Source organism: Psammomys obesus, unplaced genomic scaffold (assembly GCF_907164565.1).
Source record: "Psammomys obesus unplaced genomic scaffold, mPsaObe1.curated_primary_1811, whole genome shotgun sequence".
Taxonomy (NCBI): Eukaryota; Metazoa; Chordata; class Mammalia; order Rodentia; family Muridae; genus Psammomys; species Psammomys obesus.
This window is the reverse complement of record NW_026596034.1, coordinates 35083333-35100470: the sequence shown is the minus strand read 5'-3', so window position 1 is coordinate 35100470 and position 17138 is coordinate 35083333. Positions and strand designations below refer to the sequence as shown.

Here is a 17138-nt window from a genome sequence, read left to right as displayed (position 1 = left end):
TCCCCACTGCAGGCCCTGACCTGTGAGGCCAGCACACAGGGCCACAAATGCAGACTTCCTATCACTGATGACTTCTTCTTCATCTCTGCCAGGAGCTGAGGGCAGCACCAGAAACACTCAGGTAAGATTTGGCCTTGACCTGCAACAGGATCAGAGGGAGCAAAACTAAGAGACAGCTCCTCTCCCATAGCAACAGGCACTCTAACTCAGCAGGCCAGAGTCCTGGATGAGTTCACTGAGGCTCACCACACCAAGAAACACACAGCTTTAAACCAACTTTTGTGATCTTTATTGACAGGTGACAACTTTATACTCCTAGGAATCACTACACTGTGTACAATTAGGGACACGGCATCAGAGAGGCGTGGCAGGAGATTACACAGCAGACACTGGGAAATGTCAAACTTCATTATTTTGCCCACTTTTCTTCCTGTGTACACAGAGCATGAATGCAATTTGAAATCTTTTCATGGTAATAGTTACAATCACCACCTCTGTAGCCTGACGTCTGCACCCCAAATGTCTGACCGCAGTGTATACGTCAGCAGTTTTCATCTCACAATTGTTAAAATGTGTTTCCTGTTAGGAACCAGCAACATAGTTCTTGTATTTATTTCCTCTTGAAGTAAGAACTATCTCATCTCTGGTAACTGGCTCATTTTATCATTTATCAAAAACTAAAGGGTAAAGGAGGAAAGTGTGATGAATTAAAAAAATTATTTTTTAAGGAAAGATAAAATTCATTTTCACAAATTTACAAGAGCTGCTGGTGCGGGACTTATTCCACTATGCAATCAGACTGGGACACAGTGCAAACTGCCTGCTCGGCTCAGGAACCAGCTTCAGAAGCGCTGGCTCTTGTGTATTTATTTCCTCGGTCAAGCAACAGTACAGTCTTTGATGTCAGAGTCAGCATGAGCTGCGCTGTGCAGATCCCCCAGACATGTCCTTTCATCCAAGCCCACTGGCGCAGAGGGAGAGATTCTCTCTACAGAGCCACTAGAGAGGTGGGTAGTTAGTGAGTCGGGAGTTGTAGGAAGCAGCGTCAGGCACACACACAGGCACACGGGCACGGCTACAGCAGGTCCACACGGCGGTAATACAGGAGGTAGGCTGTGCGGTCAGCAGTTGGCTTCACCACCTGGTACTGGTTAATAACCTTGACCGTTTGGTCATCGATTCGCAGCCAGCCATTAAGCCCAATCTGGAAGACGTCTGTAGTGTAGTGGCCGCCCGTGGCGCTGTTGCCATGATGGTAGACCACTGGAAGACAGCACCCAGCAGGCAACCCATGAGAAAAGCCTCTCGCCGCCACTGCCACAGACCCCCACCCTCAGCCCCACTGCCACAGGGCCCCACCTAATTGTTCCCAAGGGAGGACTGACTTAGACTGGTACGCACACACTGTGAGAACCCTCTCTACATCAGCCCCAATTCAGGGCCAACCCGGACATTCAAGCTCTCCCAGGACCCTCTCTGTGATAGTGTGCTCCAGCAGAATTCGGCCTAGGTACCGTATAGGCTCGCAGCTCACTGTGGTTGTGAGCAGTGGGCCAACACACTCACCTGCAAACAGCCTGTAGGTTCTGTGGCATTTAAAATTCTTATTTTTGACTCCTGGAGAAAGTAGTTCTGAAAAGGAAAACATCAACACTTCAACAAAGTCTTTGCAGAACAGCAGCACTGGCTGTTGACAGCCTCCACCTAACAACGGCCACCCTGGCCCCTGCTTCGAGGATCAGAGCAAGGACAGACAGCCCCGGCCCAGACCTGTGTCAGAATGGAAGGTGCTGACAAGCACAAGGCAGACGAGGCCGTGGCCCACCCAGCTCCTGTACTACTAGAGAGGAATCTGAGTGTGCAGCACTGGGACGGAAGGATCTCCCCACGATCAGGAGGGAAGGCACTGCTGCCTTTCTGTTCCCCAGACTCCCGTATTCCAGGGACCGCCTGGGCTCGCCACACCTCAGTCAGGTTCCAGCACTGTCTAAGATGTTTGTCACAACTGTGAGGCTTCAGAGCAGCTGTTCTGTGCTGGCACGGCAGCCCAGTGTGTAAAGGTGCCTGCCACTAAGAGTTTGAGGACTACCAGAACCCACATGCTCTCTACCTACTTCCAAGTGAATGCCAAACATGTGCATGGGTACAAACTATTTTAAATGTAGCAGGGAAAAAAGGAGAAAAGAAGGGAGACGGCTCACCAGGTAACAGGCTCCTGCTATGCAAGCTGGGCGACCCAGGTGCTATGGCCAGATCCCAAATAAAAGGTGCGAGATGACCTCTGAGCCCACACGTGTGCTCTGGCATGCATGCCTACCCACGCATCAAAACATACACATACACAATAACCCTTTAACAAGCAAAAGGTTTTTTTCAACCTCTACTACATAGTAGGGTCCCTATCTCCTGGGGCTTTTCAAAACGTGATGTCAGAACTAGGTGGAGAAGGCTCGGTGGCTAGAGCACTGGCTGCTCTTGCAGAGGACCTGGGTCTGGCTTTAGCACCCACATGGTAGCTCATAACCATCTGTAACTCCACAGCTGGGGACCTGACAAGCTATTCTGGTATCTGGGGGCACCAGGCAGGAATCTGGTGCAAACACATGCAGATAAAACACTTACACACTTAAAACTTCTAAAAAACAATGTGCTGACGTTGCTGAGGGGCGCTGTCCAGGGGCAGAGGGCATCCTCCACAGACAGCAGCTGCTCCCCACAGCTGCTCTTCTACTTTTCTCATCTGGTCAAATTATGTTTTGTTTCAGCTTTTTCTCTATCTATGGCAAGCACTCAGGAAGCTGAGACAGGCAGATCTCTAAGAGTTCAGGGCCGGCCTGGTTTATACAGTGAGCTCCAGGCCAGCCTGCACGGCATAGTGAGACCCTGCTTTAAAACAATAAACTCAACTAAACATAAAACAAAATAGGGGGCTAGAACGAGGGCTCAATGGTTCATACTGGCTACTCCATTAGAGGAGCTACGTTTGGTTTCCAGAAGCAATATGGCGGCTGACAGCCATCTGTGTCTCTAAGCTCAGGGTGTCCGATGCCTCTTCCGGCCTCTGCCAGCGCCAGGCATGCACACAGTGCACAATCACGCATGCAGGCAAAACAGCCTCTAATGAGAACTTCCGTATAAATATTCCCAAATGTCAGTAATTCTAAAACAAGGAAAGCCCTGACTTGGTGTCGCACTGTAGTGAGCACGGGGGCCAGCATTACCTCTGCTGATCTCCAAGTCCACGGGGTAGTCAATGTTCTTGACCAGCTTCTGACACCCACCCGTTTTCTCATAGACGAAGCGCTTCAGGTGCAACACGAGGACAGGGGGGAGCTTCTCCAGAGTCACTCTGCGGCTGACTTCAACCTGTGACAGAGAGGCCAGGGTTCACAGGCCTGCCTGCAGCAGCACTCCACAGCTGCTGTCCATCCCTAGCCATACCCGCACCCCTACAGACACCTGCAAAAGAGCCCATTTGTGGCCTCCGGGTGAAGACCTTGGCAAAGAACACAGGCTGATTGAGGAAAACTGGAACTGGTACACACCAGCCTGTCTTTTCAATCTTATTATAAACCCTCGAACATGTCAACATGGCCCTAGTGTTCTCCTGGCCTCCTGAATGCTTTTAAGAATCCTGAAGAGGCATTAATTATAATATATACTGGAGCATGATTCCCAGGAGACCACGCTATGACCTTTCTGCCCAGACGGTCCTGTTCCCAGGCTATGCCTGGTGTTAGGGTTTGTTTGGAGAACATCAAATGTATCTTTAGTTGGTCATTCCTTTCCTGGAAGCCCCATTATTTACTTGAAGAGGGATAGTTATCTAAAAGACAGCAATCCAACTTTGCAGAGTCCCAGGAACAGGCTGAACCAACTGCTAGCTGCCCACAGCTAGACCAAACTTAACCAACTTCCCCACACAGACACCTCTGCTGCTGTCTCTTGCATGAAGGGCCTCAGGCGGCCACATCTTACTCAGGCTGGCTACCAAGCTGGCTTACTTCCTCCTCTGGCTCCTGGTACTTACTGTTTTTAAGCAAAACCAACCACCAGAACCAAATCAGACATCATGGTGGAGCCCTAGACCTTCCCTCGGCAGATCCCCAGAGCGTGGCAAGGCCACCTAGGGCGGGAGGCCTCAAGGACAATTGAGGCTGGATCTCTTCTCTACCCAGCGCACAAGTCACATAAAGACGGGTTTGTCCTGGGAACTCTCCTTTAACATTGTAGCTACTACACACCACTAGGTGTTCATAGCTTCCCAATACCAGGAACTTTTCAGAAAAGCGCCATGCTCACCAGCCAGCATTCACCTTGCATGACAGCCTTGTGCCCTCAATGCCACAGTCTACAAAAGACATTACAGAGAAGATGGCCTCCACTGCAGAGCATAACAGGCACCAGCCTCTCTCTGCAAGTTCCTAACAGCTCAGGACGGAGACTCAAGACTTTATCCCCGGCTAATCACATCAAAGAGAAGCATGCATCTGAACAGTCTGTCTGTCCGTCAGTATCCTTAATGATCTAGCAACACAGATGTGTGTCCGGAACCCCCTTTACATCCTAAGTCAGCCTCTGCTGGAGGTGGGCAACGTCGGGATACTAGGATTAGACCGCCAGAAAATGGAGAGCAGAGCAGGGTCAAGGGCAGGAGAAAGACATTTCCTTGGGTCACAAGAGCCAGCGGCGCAGCTGTGGGACCATCTGTTTCAACTACTTCATCCTGAAAACCTGGGGCTTTTCAGCAAAGCTAAGTAACTGGTGTGCAGATTCAAGTCAGCCTCCCACATCCTCGTTCTGCTCCGTCCGGCCAGGAACATACCTCCTGCTTGGTTTTGGTGGTGTACCCTTGGACAGACTCTCTTGCCACCAAGCTTTCCAATGCATCCTGGACTGTGCGTATCTTGTCAGACTGGATGTCCAACTGCAGTGTGAAAAACGGCTGCAAAGTGGCAGATTCTTTGGAACTCTGCTGGTAAACCACAGACCTAAGGATTGCAATTAGAAACAAAAAAGACGTAAGAGGCCACTGTGTCACTTTCCCTAACGATTAACTAACAGAGAAAGCACAAACACCCAAAATATGTTTATTCAGTATCAATCCCAAAAGACCAGAGACAGCAAAAAAGCCCAAACCACCCTGAATTTAAAAATAACTCTGCTGACTACCAGCTTCTGTGATTAGCAACTGATCATACACCTATCCGGCTTACTCAGGGATAGGTTTCCACTTCCAAATTCTTCATTTGCACACCTGTGTACAGCGTGCACCAACTAACAAATTCGGCCACCTGGAAGGCTGTAACAGATGGTCACAGCCCGTTCTAATGAGATGGAGGAAATCCCCAGGGGAACAGGGCTTTAATGCCGCTCTTGGTCTATAAAAACAACAGGAGGAGGAATGGGAGCAAGCTGAGGATAATAAAAACCATGTTAGCAGTCCGGGAAGAGAGGCAACCAGCCAACCAGCCTTGTGGGTAGGGCGCCAACTTAATTTGGTTTTTGTTTCTGTTTTTTTTTTTTTTTTTTAGCTGTTTTCCTTCATTTTTCTTTTTTAAAGTTCTTCTGAATAAAAACTGTAAGCTCACCTCATCTCATTTAACCTCATCCTGGAAACATTCTAAGATTCAACAGAAGACCTTGTTTGTGCAGCCTGGTGTCCTAGTTTATGAGCAGAGAAAAGCTGGTGGGAGGCCACTTGGACATCATGGGACAGACACCATGAGAAAGAAGCAGCTGAAATCCTTTGTCAAGGTCTAATGCCTTAAATGCCTTAACTTCCTCCTGACTGTGAAGGCAATGACTGATGGTCCTTGGGTCCCCAAAAGGAAGTTAAAAACATTAATGAAGTAAAGCTGGGCAGTGGTGGTGCATGCCTTTAATCCCAGCACTTGGGAGGCAGAAAAAGGCAGATCTCTTGAGTTCAAGGCCATCCTGATCTACAGAGTGAATTCCAGGACAGCCAGGGCTACACAATTTGAAAACCCAAAAGAAAGTACAGAAAGACAAGAAAGTCAAGACACTCTTGACTCTAAAGCCATACATTTATCAGTAACAGACCCCTCCCCCCCCCAAAAAAAAAGTATTTCCCTGGGGAAACTGAAAACCTGCAAAAAGGCCGAATGACAGGAGGGTCTCTTGTAAGAATAAAGAATCTTATTCTGTCTTAAAAGCAGTTCACATTATCAGAATTCCTTATCAGCCAGGCACTTGCAAGACTACAGCAGGAGAAATGCCACACGGGCAACTACAGAGATCCTATCTTAAACAAAACATAAAACAAAGCCAAAAAGAAAGAACTCCCTGTCTAGGCCTGGGGGTGTGGCTGGGATGGAGTGTGGCTGCTGGTATGCAGGACACCCCGTCAGCACCTCACAGGCCATGTTAGACTGCACATCCCTGTAATCCTAGCACTTGAGAGGCAGAGGAGCCGGAACTCAGTCATCCTTGGCTGTGCCTACACTGTGAGTTCAGGAGACCCTGACTAAGATAAGGAAAAACAAAAAACAAAACAAAACAAAAAAAAAACAGCAAGTCCCATACGGTGGTACACGCCTTTAATCCCAGAGGCAAGTGGGTCTCTGAGGCCAGCCTGGTCTACAAAGTCCAGGACAGCTAAGGCTACAGAGAGAAACCCTGTCTGGAGCTCCCCCACCCCCACCCCCAAATTAACATGCAGCCATGACAGCAATTTCCTCAAACGGAGCCCCTGGTTTCCCTGTTGTCACTCGTGGGCACACTGGAGATCTGTCATGCTGGCTGCGGCCCCTCCAGCTCATACTGCCTAGTGCAAAGCATGTGTTATGGCAGCCTGGACTCTCACTGCCCCTCACTGTCCTGGGGCATGTCCAACAGCTAGAAGTCCAGGCTGGATGGCAAGTGCAGCCGAGCGCACAGCTATGTGTCGCTGGCTCTCACCAACCTGGCTTCTTGCTACTGGCTACTACTGCCACCATGGCTCATCTCAGGGGTGGGGACCTGTCTCCCGAGACAAGTCACAGTGGCAATGGGCAGGACACACATTCCCCAGACCACACCTAAGAGCATGGCTCCACAGAGAACACCAAAGGAAAAGAGGCCTATGTAATGTCTTGGGGGCTCAGTTGGCTCCTCAGCCCTCCTCATGGGGAGCCACAGAAACCGCAGACTTTCTGCTGAGCTGTTCAATGCGCTGCAGAGCAGACCTGCTTGGCATTGGATACTGAGAAGAGAGCTCTTTCAATACAGCACCCAGGAGACGCCGCACACTGAAGCCCACGACATCACCCTTGAACATTACCTTGGGCCTTTAGGAGAAAACCCTGAATACTGAAAGGCCCCAATGTAAATGTGTAAAAAAAAAAAAAATCCTTTTAGAAGGATGATGTGAATGAGCAGAAAGCTGACTGAAGGACTGGTGCACATTCAAGGTCACATGTCCTCCTGAGCCAGTGTCTCCTTGTTCACTTCACTTTCTAGCTCGTGAGGTTCTGGTGTCTGAATTCACAATTATTTCCTAGATAAACAACCTGTGTGTTCATTGAAAACAAATGATAAAACCACCTTGGTGGTAATACACAAAGGAATATTATTCGCCTTGGGAAAGGAGGTCCTGACATTTGCCAAAATATGGATGGACTTGGAAGACATTATACTAAATGAACTGAGCTACACACAGAAGAAAAACTGCCTGTGCTCATGCTGCTATAGATTTAAACAGGGAAGCAGTCACAGAGACCTCACCACAGCAAAGTTGGGGAGAAAACAGTAGGTGTAGGTCAGAGGGACAGGGTCAGACCTGCAGGGTGTACAGGAGTAGGGGTGACAGGAGACTGTAGCTGCTGTGTATCATAACTCACACTAAATAAGCAGAGCACAGCTGCTCTAACAACGAGAGGGGTACCATGGGAGGTGGTGTGTGTGTTGACCAGTTCTCCAGGGCCACCTCTACCATGTGTGAGAATATCATGCTAGACTTAAACACAAGCAATGCATTTATTAAAATACAGCAGTACAGTGCCTCCAGTCAGACACGAGCCTCTTTTACCAGAACAAACAAGTCGGTTGGCTTTCTGACTATCAACAGTGAGTGACAGCCAGAGACCGTCACTGAGGCACAGCCCCTGGTGGCACGGCATTAGGAAGAGCAAGTGAAAAGCAGGCAAAGCAAACGGCAGGAAGCATCAGGACATTCTCACACCTCCCCCTGTAGCAACATGGAAAAGCATAAACCTGATGTGTCCACCGAAAATTCCAGTGATAGGTGTCTGAACGAAATCCGCTTGTCGGGTGACTGACGTCTTATTCTTGGGACCCACTTGCTCCCACTCGTCCTCGCTCCCTTCTCCTGTGTCTTCCTGCTCTTCGTCCTCTATCAGGTGGCTTCTGGGCCCATTGGCAACAGTAAGTTCTGAAAAGGAGAGGGTCTGCTTAGGCTACATTTTCAAGAGCAAACAGTCCAAGCTAAACAAGCACAGATCCTATAAGAACTGTCTAAACAGAGTCATCAGGGCCAGGTGAGAGGGCCACACATAAAGCCACAGGCCCTAGGCCTGACAACATGACTTTGATTTCCAGTACCAGATGATGAAGAGAACTGACTCTCAGAAATTATCCCCTGACTTTCTTTTTAAAATTTATTTATCTTCAAATAAATTGGTGTTTAAATAATTGGTGTTTTGCCTGCATGATACTATGTGAGAGTATCAGATCTTGTAGTTATAGACAGTTGCGAGCTTCCATGTAGTGCTGGGGAGATTTGAACCCAGATCCTCTAGAAGAGCAGTTAGTACCCTTAACCGATGAGCCATCTTTCCAGACACTACCCTCTGAGTTTCACTTTGCTATGGAACTCTGCACACACACACCCCTCCACACACCCCCCCAATGAATACATGTCATAAACCAAAACAAAACAAGAAAACAAAAACCCCAAACTCCATAGCAGGGAGTGGTGATACACACCTTTAATCCCGCTTGGGAGGCAAAGACAGACATATCTGTGAGTTCAAGGACAGCCTGCTCTACAGAGTGAGTTCCAAGATAGCCAAAACTACACACAGAGAAACCCTGTCTAGAAAAAAAAGCACGCATAAAAAAATTATAGTTATGCTCTACACTTAAAATCACAGTAACCAATTAAAGCAGACAGCTACACTGCATACTGGGCTGTAGTGGCCACTATGACAGACATGCTCAGAGAAACCTGTAAAAGCCAAGCATGTGGGCCACACCTATTGCCCTAGCACTGAGATAGGCCAGGGAACAAAGACAAGGGTTCCAGGCAGCCAGAGCTACAGAGGCATTCTCTGGACAAGTGGAGAAGTTGAAGACACTCTGGAGAGTGGCTTTAGCACTAGAGTTCTGAAGGAGGAGCTTCATCCTCAGAGGGTGCTTTTAGCACAAAGCAACAACTCAACTCTTTTTTTCCTCCAACTTCCCATCCCTAAAGAAAAAATGCACACATGTAGAGTGAGCCTATGCCCACATGGGTCCCGCAGCTACTTGTTCAGCTTTTCTGTATTTCAGGTGCCACTTGAATGTGAAATGTAGCCCACAGGCTCGTGTAGTGCAATACTTAATTCTCAGCTGGTGACACTGCTCAGGAAGGATATGGATCCTTTAGGCAGTAGTGGCATGTGGGGGGGAAGGGCATCAGTAGGGCTAAGCTCTGAGGGTGTTCGGCCTGGCTTTATGTTCTTTCCACTCTCTTGCTTCCTGTGAGTAGACGAAATGTGGTCATCTGGCTTGCCACTATGCTCCTTCACTGTATTGGACTCTACTCATCTGGAACCCTGAGCCAAAGTAAACCCTTTCATCCCATGTTTTACTACAGCAACAGAGTAACTAAGGCCTCAATCTCTCAGTTTTTACTCAAACTGAAGCAAAACAGCACGGCGCTGAATAAATTCCAGTTACCCAAGCCTAACTTTCTCACTGCTAAACCAAAGATAATGAAAAATAACTAGTTATTAAGGTACCGTAAGCACGGCTGGTCAACAGGTGACTTCTGGTGAGTGTATGTGTATGATATGGGCATACAACCTTCCTTTTGCTGCCAGGCAGCGATCTCATACAGAAGCACCTACTTTCTTGCGTGGGTGAGAGGAGCTTCTTCAGGCTGAGCATCTCCTCATGGAGTCCATTCAGGATGAAACCTAGGTATTCCTCGGCGTCTTCCTGCCGGCCCTGAGGACAGACATGGTTACATTAATTCCAACCAACTGCAGTGAGGCAGGACCTGGAACAAACACCTCTGTCAAAGCATTCCAGACCAGCGCAAGCAAATCCCAAGAGTTGCCCTGAGTTTGTTCTGTGCTTTTGTAGCTCAATTCCTAAGCATACATTTTACTTTATAGTGTTAAAAAAATAATAAAAATAGCCAGGTACAGTGGTGCATACGTTGATCCCAGTACTTAGAAGGTAGTAGTGGGCGAATGTCTGTGAGTTCCAGGACAGCCTGGTCCACACAGTTAATTCTAGGCCAGCTAGTGCTACAAAGTGAGACACTGTCTCAAAACAAACAAACAAACAAACAACAAAATATGTACCCCATGAACAAGACATTGAGGGCCACTTCATAACACAAGGCCCGAGTCACCATTCACACTCAGCAATGACTGGCAGCCCCATGCCCATCTACACTCTCTGGGCAGGAACCACTGGAAAGGACTCAAGTCACAAGTGAAAAAGCTACAACTCCGAGTAGTCAGCTGAGTGAGCCACCAGCAAAGCCATTTAGAGACAGCAAAGTCACCAACTACAGGCCACGAAGCTCTGGTAGGCTCTTGCCATCTATCGGGACTTGCACAGCCAGCCATCTGCTAGGGCTTCTGGGTGGAGCACACATTCACTACCCGTTCTCCCAACGGACCTGTGGACATGGTAACACTGCTGCTGCACTCTGCATATGTGCGGCAAAAGGTACAGCCCACCAGGCATGTGGCCACAAGCTACTCAGGGTGCTGACACAGGAGGATCATTAACTCAAGGCCAGCCTAGGCAACTCCGTGAGACTGGGGCCAGGGGCCAGAGCTCAGGTGCTGCTGCTTGCTTACGCTTATCTTGCAAGGACTCACTCCCCAGCACAACCAAAACCCGCACATGCACTCATGCACAGACAAACTGACACACACACAGGCCGTGGCACAGCAAAGCCCACACTGCAGGCATGGGAACCCACTACCAGGAAGGCCTGCTTGCCAGGCTGACCCTCAGTTGGTATCTAAGAACCTGGACTTCAGACAGGCTTTCATCACTCCACAAATGGATAAGGAACTGTGTCTAAACACCCCAAGAGTCTCATCCAACCACGTGGGACAGCATGCAATACGGAAGAAATTCATGGGCAGTATCAGGGCTGGCCACTGGGGGCGGCATAAATGGGCTATGTGCATGGTTTTGCTCTCAATCTGTCTATTGCAGAACTATGCCCACAACACAGCAGCTGCCTCAGCTCCTGCTAGGAAATCACCAAGCTTGAAGTTGGCCTTAAAGCTCTAGCTCCACTTAACTCAGATGTTAACTTCTAAAGGGATTTATTCACAAGCATTCTTTTAGACACATTTCTAGAGGGGCTCTGATTCAGGAAGGTCTATGAGCACCTCTCTACCTCTGCTCCACTGCCACCTGGCCTCCTCAGGTTCTACAGCATCTGCACATTGTCACTTCTCTTTATGTTGTCTGTTGTTTCTAATCCCCAACCTTGGCAGAGCATCCCTCACATCCCGAATCCCAAGTAGTAGGAAACTCCAAAACAACAAGAAAAGCTGTTATCACAGGCATTTAAAAAGCCAAAGCTGGCTGGGCTTAACTCCAGCACTACAGAGGCATAGGCAGGCGGATCTCTGAGTTCAAGGCTGGTCTGGTCTCCAGAATGAGTTCCGGGACAAAGACACACAGAGAAACCCCGCCTAAAACAAACAAACAAACAAAAACCTGTGCAGCTGGGTTCTCTTGTATTCCTGGGAGCTACATGGCATTTTTCTTAACTATTTTTCCTGTCTGAATAAACTTCCTTTACCTGAATATGAATTGCTCCTGCCAATGTAGTGCAGACTTGGAACTGGGGTGACCAGCTGAATGCTCTAGACAAATGCCTCAGTCACTCAGCAGCTCTCAAGGCCATGCGTAAGGAAGAGTCCTGGCTGCTTTGCTCGATTGCCCTTAGTAAGGCAATACACAGTATTTAGGAAAAAACGAGAAGGAAGAGCCAAGCTGATGGACTAGCTGCTGTGGCCTGAGCATGAATAAGATGGAGGCTGGGTACTCCGGGACCAGGACTCTCCACTCTACCCAAGTGTAGTGTAGGAATAAGGGACAGACTCAGAGCCAGGCTTTACCCATCACCAGTTTGGACTCACAGGTTAGCAGAGCTAGTGAGACGCAGTCCTTGGCACTTGTGCTGTTACATGTGGGTAGCTGGCACATTCTAACTCATCAAGTGACTCCACTATAAACTGTGGAACAGGGCATGTGGCACACACAAACAGCAGCAATAACCACTGACAGTGGTTCAGGCTCATCTGCAACTTGCTCTGTAGCCCAGACTAGGCCTGAATTCCCAGAGGCCCTCTTGCCTCAGTGCCCTACACGATAAAACTACAGGCATGTGCCCTCTCCCAGCTCATCGGAGTATTCTCTATGGCTACCACAAGGCACCCCAGACCTTTTCGGACAGGCTCGACTTGATAACTGTCAGGAGTCTGTAAATGTATGTGGGTTCAAAGGCGGCTCCAGGGCGGATATCTCTCACGACTTTATCCCCGAGAGCTGCAAGAAAAACAAACAGATTCTGGTAACTAAAGAGACAGCATAAAGGATAGAAAGCAAAGCCACCCGAACTCACACCACAGGAGGCTGAGATCTGCACAGGGCAAACACTCAGATGTAAAAGGACATTGTCTTTTCAACGAGACATTTACCACACGCTTGTTCCGTGTGCCCAGTGACAGGGATTGCAGCTTCTCACTCAAGGTGACTCACCTTGGCGGGGTTTGGGAGGTACTGGCATATTAGTAAACTCATTCATCAGCCGGACACTAAACAGAGAAAAAGGGAAGCAGAGCACACATTAGGAACAAGCCTTGGCACAACATCGCACTAAACAAAAACTGTGCCACCGATGTCAGTCAACATAACAGCACCTACGGGGTTCCTACTTTAAATCTAAAGTATTTCGGAAATATTTTTAAATGTCATTTTAAGCTGGTAAACAGTAGGTTTTCTACTGAATCTGAAGGACAGAAAAGCACAATCTCATTATACTTTAGGTAAACCTCCATAGACAATCCCAAAGGCATCTTCCTTTAGAAGAGAATTCCAGAGCTAGAGAGGTGGCACTTGCCGCTCTTGCAAGGGACAAGGAGGGGTTCAGCTCCCAGCACCCACTGGCAGCTCACAACTGACTGTAACTCCAGATCCAGGGATCTGAAGTCCTCTTCTGAGCTCCCTGGACAATGCACACACATGGTACACTTACACGTACGCAGGGAAAACACTCATAACAGAAAACTTAAAAGCAGAGCAGGGACACCAGCCCTTGGCTCTTGATTTTCTACAGATGAGGGCTGGAGTCAGCTCAGAGAGCACCTGCCTTGCCAAACTGTTCAAGAACCCATTACCACAGGGAAATCCCCCAACCGCCAGCATGTGTGAGCACTTTACTTACAAGCTATCTATCATGGGTGTTGACGTGCAAGGCCTTTGCACTTTTGAGTACAGAGGAATGAACTTCATCAGGTGATACATCGGAGGGCAAGCCACCAATGCCTGCAGGGTCTAAACGTTGCAGTAAGGAAGTGTAAAGGAAATAAAACAGAAACAGCAAACTTTCTAAAGGTATATAAAAACAAGATAGGCCAGGGACACTGACTACTTTGATATGTAAACACAAAAAGAAATAAACCCATAAAAAGTTTGCTACCTTGTAAGGCCATTAAAGGATCCACTGTCCGCCAGGGCGACATTTAAGAACCTAGCTAAGCAAAATGTTCCCACTTGTCAGAGCAGGGCTTCCAGCTCTCTGTCCTACTATCCACGACCACGCCAATGAGGACAAAGAGATGTCTCATTCTGTCCTTCACAGGTCAACAGATCAATCCTGTACACAGGGTGGAGAAGTGGGGCTCACAAGTACCACCAACTATGAGTGAGGCAGGCAGACCAAGTGATGGCCCAGTCTCCATGTTCACAGTCCAGGCCAGCTGCCCTAAGTCAAATACACCCAGAGTGAAGAGCACCATGGTGGCCAGGCCTGGGAACAGCATCCAGGAAGGATACGGCATTAATGTAGCACCAGTTTCCTTTATTGATCAGCCCGCGAGGTTGCAATGACACTGGCTTATGTATTAGGGTTACAGTCTCCAGTAACTCTGCAAGAGTGAAGAAGCAAAGGAAGACATTAACAACATTCCAGTCAGCAGCATTTCTGAAGTGCTGAGAGCTTCCTTCAGGAGAGCACATGTCCTCCAAAGCCCTCATTTTTACAGCTTCACTTAGTTCAACACCAGCTTTGTTACTGAATTGTTTTTTCAAAATAGTTACTTTGCTCCAAACATCAAAATTCACTGATCGTCTGACTGTATATTGGGAAGCACAGAAACCCCGACACAGTCCTTAGCAGCAGAGGACAGATGTGGAAGGCACTGGCTTCTCCACCAGGGCGGACAGCATGCTTCCCCAGCATGCTGTCTCTTGGATACCAGCCTCCAAGAGACTCAGGAGCAGAAGGAGCCTTAACTCTAACCCAGCGTATTTCAGTGGGTGCTCGAAGGCCATACATTAAGTGACAACTGCTCCTGCCAGTCAGTTTCCATTAGACATCAGGTCAGCGATTCATTCACTCTGCACTCTAAATCCTCACTCCATTCAGAAGCAGGTTTCAGACCCTGAAACCACTTTTTCCAGTTTTAAGAAAACTTATGAAGCCAGGTATGGTGGTGCACATTTAGAGACTGATAGATATGTCTGTGAGGCCAGCCAAGGCTACATAGTGAGACCCTGTCTTAAAAAGAAAGAAACAAACAAAACTATGTGTCATCATGTGCTACAATTAATCAACTTCATCATCATTGGATTTTGAGACAAGGTCTTACTATGTAGCTTTTGGTTAGCCTGGTAATTTGTAGCCCAAACTAACCTCAAACTCCTTCTGCCTCAGCACTGAGATTATAAACACATGCCATTAGGCCTAACTAGAAATTCATTTTAGAACAAAGACAAGGAGGTCATAAGTGGTAACACTAGTAGTTGCAGCAATTGGGACACAGACACAGAAGGATCAGGGGTTCAAAGCCAGCCTCAGCCTATCCAGTTAAGTTCTCGACTGGCATGAACTTCATGAGATTCTATCTCAAAAACAAACAAACCTACCCTGACACGGTGTTGTATCCTCTAATACGAGCACTCAACAGGCAATGGCAGGCAGTAGCCTGATCTACACAAGTTTCAGGCTCTTCCTACATCCCATATGAATCTTTTAACAGTAATGGCTACAGTGAACATGTTCCCTACACTCTATCTGTTCTTTACAACCTATGAGTATTAACTGGTGGGACCTAACTCAGCTCATCTAGGAGCACCATTTGTCTGCTTTCTGCCTACAAACAATTTTGCCTGTGACTAATACAATCTAGGCTCTAATTCAGGGCATGCCATGGTGCCTCCTGTTTCACTGGAAAGAAAGGAAACAGGAAAGAAAGGAAACACTAATGGGCTCATGTGATACTTACCACCATTCTCAACAACAAACAAGAACCATAAAACAGCTGTAGTGCCCAGTCCTAGACTGGTGTCCAAAAGTCAGATAAGGAAATTCATTTGCATAGCTTAAATATATGTACACTCACGGCCTCCTTCCCTTCTCCTCCAGCTGAGGGAGCACAGTGAATAGTTTTCCATGGCTCATCTTTGAGAAAACAAGCCATTACAGGCTTGAGAGAAGGAGCAGAACGCATCCAGTGAGAACAAGTGTGCAAAGCCCACCATCTCTTAGTAAGAGGCATAGATCTAGGGCTTGAAGACACGGGCTGATGCCTCCCGCCAGCACCTGGCGCTCCCATTAACATTCAACTTCAAATTGACTTTTCCAATGAGGCCCTCTGACACCTCATCATCTAGATGTGAAAACTGAGCCATGGCACTGAATCAGATGCAACTGTGGATCTACCTGCCTGGCTCTTTCCTCGCCACTGTACAGGTGCGGTTCTATCAAAAATTCTCCTTACAAACGGGTGAGGTGGTACTTGTTGCCAGGCCTGATGAACTGAGTTATAGCTCCAGCACCCACATGTGGTGGAAAGAAGACCAACTCCCACAATCTGACTTCACAAACTCACTTGTATATACACACAAACATGCTTGCTAGCATAAAAGGAATAAACCTACAAATTGAAAGGCGGCACTGTAAGGCGGCACTCACTTCTCCCCTCCCCACTCGCTCTCGGGCTGCACAAGTATCCACATCTTCCACTGTATGCCACAGTACAGCGTGATCACAGTAACCTCCAAGCCTGTGAGCACTACACCTCAATGATATGTCACAGGGTTTCAGAGCAGCAAGCAATAACAAGCTTTTACATAACTAGAAGGCTCAAGTCTTTCTGACATGGCTGACCTCTGGATGAACAGCTAATCTGTCCTGTGTGCACAGAAGACTGCAACTAGCCCTGCTTCTAGGCCAGCTCAGGCAAGTAAGGAGGGACTCAGTGTTCCCAGCTGAGAGTGCCACACATTGCAGGTTCAGCTAAAAGGGTCTGGGGAATGTAGTTCATCCAGTCTAGGTCTGCAGACATACCAAGACAGCAACCAGAGACTGGGGGAAGCACAGACATCAGAAGACAAGACGGGGGGTGGGGGGGGAGACACTGTCTTGGGACACTATGAATAGTGACTTACACTCAGGTGTCAGCATGCTGTACTCCCACAACAACTCATCCCTCAAGATCAGAGTGCAGAGTGCACAGTAATGGCATCAACAGGGAGAAGCCAGAGGTCTGGGTAAGAGAGCAGAGAGCCAGTGTGGACTGATCAATGGGATTCCTGGCCCAGGAGTTGGATACCACCACTTGAGGGGAGGAGCTAAGATACAAGGTAGCGCAGCGCGCCCGAACACACACACACACACACACACACACACACACACACACACACACACA

At 48.1% G+C, this 17138-nt stretch overlaps 1 protein-coding gene across 1 annotated transcript in view; it reads right to left on the bottom strand.

Moving 5' to 3' along the window:
• Nucleotides 1-266: 266 nt before the first annotated feature.
• Usp10 (ubiquitin specific peptidase 10) overlaps nucleotides 267-17138 on the bottom strand; it is a 52729-nt gene continuing 35857 nt past the window's right edge. Inside the window, exons 5-14 of the mRNA XM_055621168.1 lie at nucleotides 14263-14354; nucleotides 13652-13761; nucleotides 12967-13022; nucleotides 12650-12753; nucleotides 10071-10170; nucleotides 8215-8392; nucleotides 4826-4991; nucleotides 3222-3366; nucleotides 1567-1632; nucleotides 267-1263 (exon numbers count right to left, since the gene is read on the bottom strand). Coding sequence (XP_055477143.1) covers nucleotides 1076-1263; nucleotides 1567-1632; nucleotides 3222-3366; nucleotides 4826-4991; nucleotides 8215-8392; nucleotides 10071-10170; nucleotides 12650-12753; nucleotides 12967-13022; nucleotides 13652-13761; nucleotides 14263-14354 — 1205 coding nt within the window. The 3' untranslated portion in view covers nucleotides 267-1075. The remainder of the gene's footprint in view (nucleotides 1264-1566; nucleotides 1633-3221; nucleotides 3367-4825; nucleotides 4992-8214; nucleotides 8393-10070; nucleotides 10171-12649; nucleotides 12754-12966; nucleotides 13023-13651; nucleotides 13762-14262; nucleotides 14355-17138) is intronic.